Raw genomic sequence first — 2,528 nt, forward strand, 5'->3', positions numbered from 1 at the left:
CTTGCGACCTGCGACTAAACCTGCGACCTGCGACTAAAACTATGTTCGTTTACGTGTCGCGCGACCTGCGATCTGCGACCTGCGACCAGTCGCACGATCAAAATTTTCTTAATTTTTAGTCGTTGTTTTTTCGGGCGACTTAAATGGGAACCCGCGACTGGTCGCGCGATCAGTCGCGCGACATCAAAGCGAACAACAATCTGCGACTTGCGACTTGCGACCAATCGCAGGTCGCATGTTACGCGACACCAAAACGAATAACAATCTGCGACCTGCGATCAGTCGCCGGTCGCATGTCGCAGGTCGCAGGTCGCGCGACATGTAAACGAACACGGCCTATATTGAAATGTAAGACACTTATACTATTTGAAATTGTTTCAAAATAAAAAAAAAACTATTAGAAGTTTTTTTCTAATAGAATCAGTAGCATACTGTTCACTAATTTATTAACTTTGATATTTATAGATACCAAAGTTAAAGTTATAGAATGTGATCCTATTTTTAGCAAGTGCGCCTCGAACCAAATTGATCCTATATTGACTTCCATGCAAAACTTCATCATCTGACTTTTACAAGCAACTATGTTTTTATTTACTATCTCAGATAATGACCGCTTAACCTATCATAAGATCAAAAGTCTTCTTTCCTACCGACACATCTCAACATTATATTGACTTCCGTGCAAAACTTTTATAATCTGACCTTTTTTTTAATCAAAAAATTCTGCGTTTAGGCCCTTTGTCAAAAAAAAAAAAAATTCTGCGTTTAACTCCACAATCTCCTTAGATAAGGGACAAAAGTTGGAGCTGTAAAGACTAGAACCTGACACCTCTACCCTTAAAAAAAAGTTTTTACAAGCAGCTCCTTTTTAACGCAATGATAACTACAAGTCTACAAGCAGCTATTTGTTTATCGTAATACCTAACCCAATCAAAATTTGTCTTTTCGTTTCCCACAAAAACCAGATCTAGTTCTTATATATATTTTCTAGTTGCAATATTGTTCTCTAATTAAGCCCTTTGTCAAAAATAAATAAATTTTGTTCTCTAATTTTGAAAACTATATGAAACACGCTAGACTCATCTCAATAATATAATGGGCCCTAAAGTGACACAAATTTGTGATATTTTTCTTAAACAATTTTTTTTTAAAAAAATATCCTAATCTTTTTTTGAGCAACATGAAATTTCATTAAGAAATTAAACAGAGTTTTGGTTTGGGTTTACAACGGGCTATGCTACCAGACAGGCCTTGGCAAGACCATCAGCCGGCCCGTTATTGGCCCTAGAAAAATAAGTAAAACGACAATTGATAAAGGGGGAGGAAGAGGAGAAAGCGAGCTCGTCGATATCTGATAGAATCCCGTAGAGTTCCGTCGTCTTCCGTCGAGAGGTGATAGCTTGTGCAAGCACTTGAGAGTCTGTTCGAATACAGATAATGGAGTAGTGATTGGTGGCTGCTTGGAGTAAGGCCTCTCTGATCGCCAGAGCTTCGCCCATGCATGGCGATGAGACTACGCTTTGCTTGATCGACCCGCGAAATATCTCTGTTGCTGATCCATTTGTGAAGATCCAAGCTAGTCCTACTTCTTTAGAGGTGTGACTCCAGGACGCGTCAGTGTTACAGAAGATTTCAGAGGGATCAAGGACCATCGGATCGTGTTGCTGGCCAGTAGTCAATGATTTGGGGATTTTCAGGCTCGGGGGTTGCGCAATCTCCCATTCCTTGAGGGCCTGGATCGCTTTTAGAGCCTGGATCGTTTTTAGAGCTGTTTCTTCTGGCGATTGGGATCTATTTTCGAAGATCCGTTGGTTCCTGGAGGTCCAGATTGCCCAGCATATCCACGGCAAAGCATTGCCCGTGAATCCATAAGGTGGGAGGGGAGTTAGGTTCCAAGATCTCTCAAGCTTTTCGAAGAACGTTGTAGCATCAGTTGTATCGATGGATTGATTCCACGGTCCATACCTCCAGACCTCGTTTGCGTATTGGCAGTGAAAGAGGATGTGATCCACACTCTCTGGTTCCCCACAATGGTTACAGGTGATGTTTTGGAGCATCCCTCTTTTACGCAAATTTCTCCGTTTTTTCCATTTGCCTTCATTATTATCTCCCCGAGTCCTTTCAGTCGATTGATTGGGTGATAGGAAGGTGGAGTAGTAACCCGACTTAACACTGTAAGATCCTGATTGTTGCAGGGACCAGATGTATGCATCATGCTTACCAAGGACACTAGGTCGCAGCTTCAGTACGTGCTCCTTTAGTTCAGGCATGAGCTTCTCCACAAGGTCGGTATTCCACTCTCTTGTTTCTCGTGTCAATAGGTCTGAGACCATGAGGTCTCTGTCTAGGAGGAAGACGGGGCCAATAGGTTTGAGCTTCGTCTCTGGTTGAATCCAAGAATCTGTCCAAACAGATGTTGATTCACCGTTTCCTACTGCCTTGCCTTGGTGATTTAGAAGAAGGTCTCTGCCCCGCAGGATTCCTCTCCAACCATGCGAGATCGAGGAGGTCGGTTGCGTCTTTAGAAA

The 2,528-nt window shown here is 42.5% G+C and overlaps 1 protein-coding gene across 1 annotated transcript; it reads right to left on the reverse strand.

Moving 5' to 3' along the window:
* Positions 1 to 1,232: 1,232 nt before the first annotated feature.
* Positions 1,233 to 2,333, reverse strand: LOC106319987. Its single transcript, XM_013758359.1, has one exon. The coding sequence runs from the start codon at positions 2,331 to 2,333 to the stop codon at positions 1,233 to 1,235; it is 1,101 nt and encodes a 366-aa protein (XP_013613813.1).
* Positions 2,334 to 2,528: the final 195 nt, after the last annotated feature.

The sequence above is a fragment of the Brassica oleracea genome, unplaced genomic scaffold (assembly GCF_000695525.1).
Source record: "Brassica oleracea var. oleracea cultivar TO1000 unplaced genomic scaffold, BOL UnpScaffold00751, whole genome shotgun sequence".
In the NCBI taxonomy this organism is placed as follows: Eukaryota; Viridiplantae; Streptophyta; class Magnoliopsida; order Brassicales; family Brassicaceae; genus Brassica; species Brassica oleracea.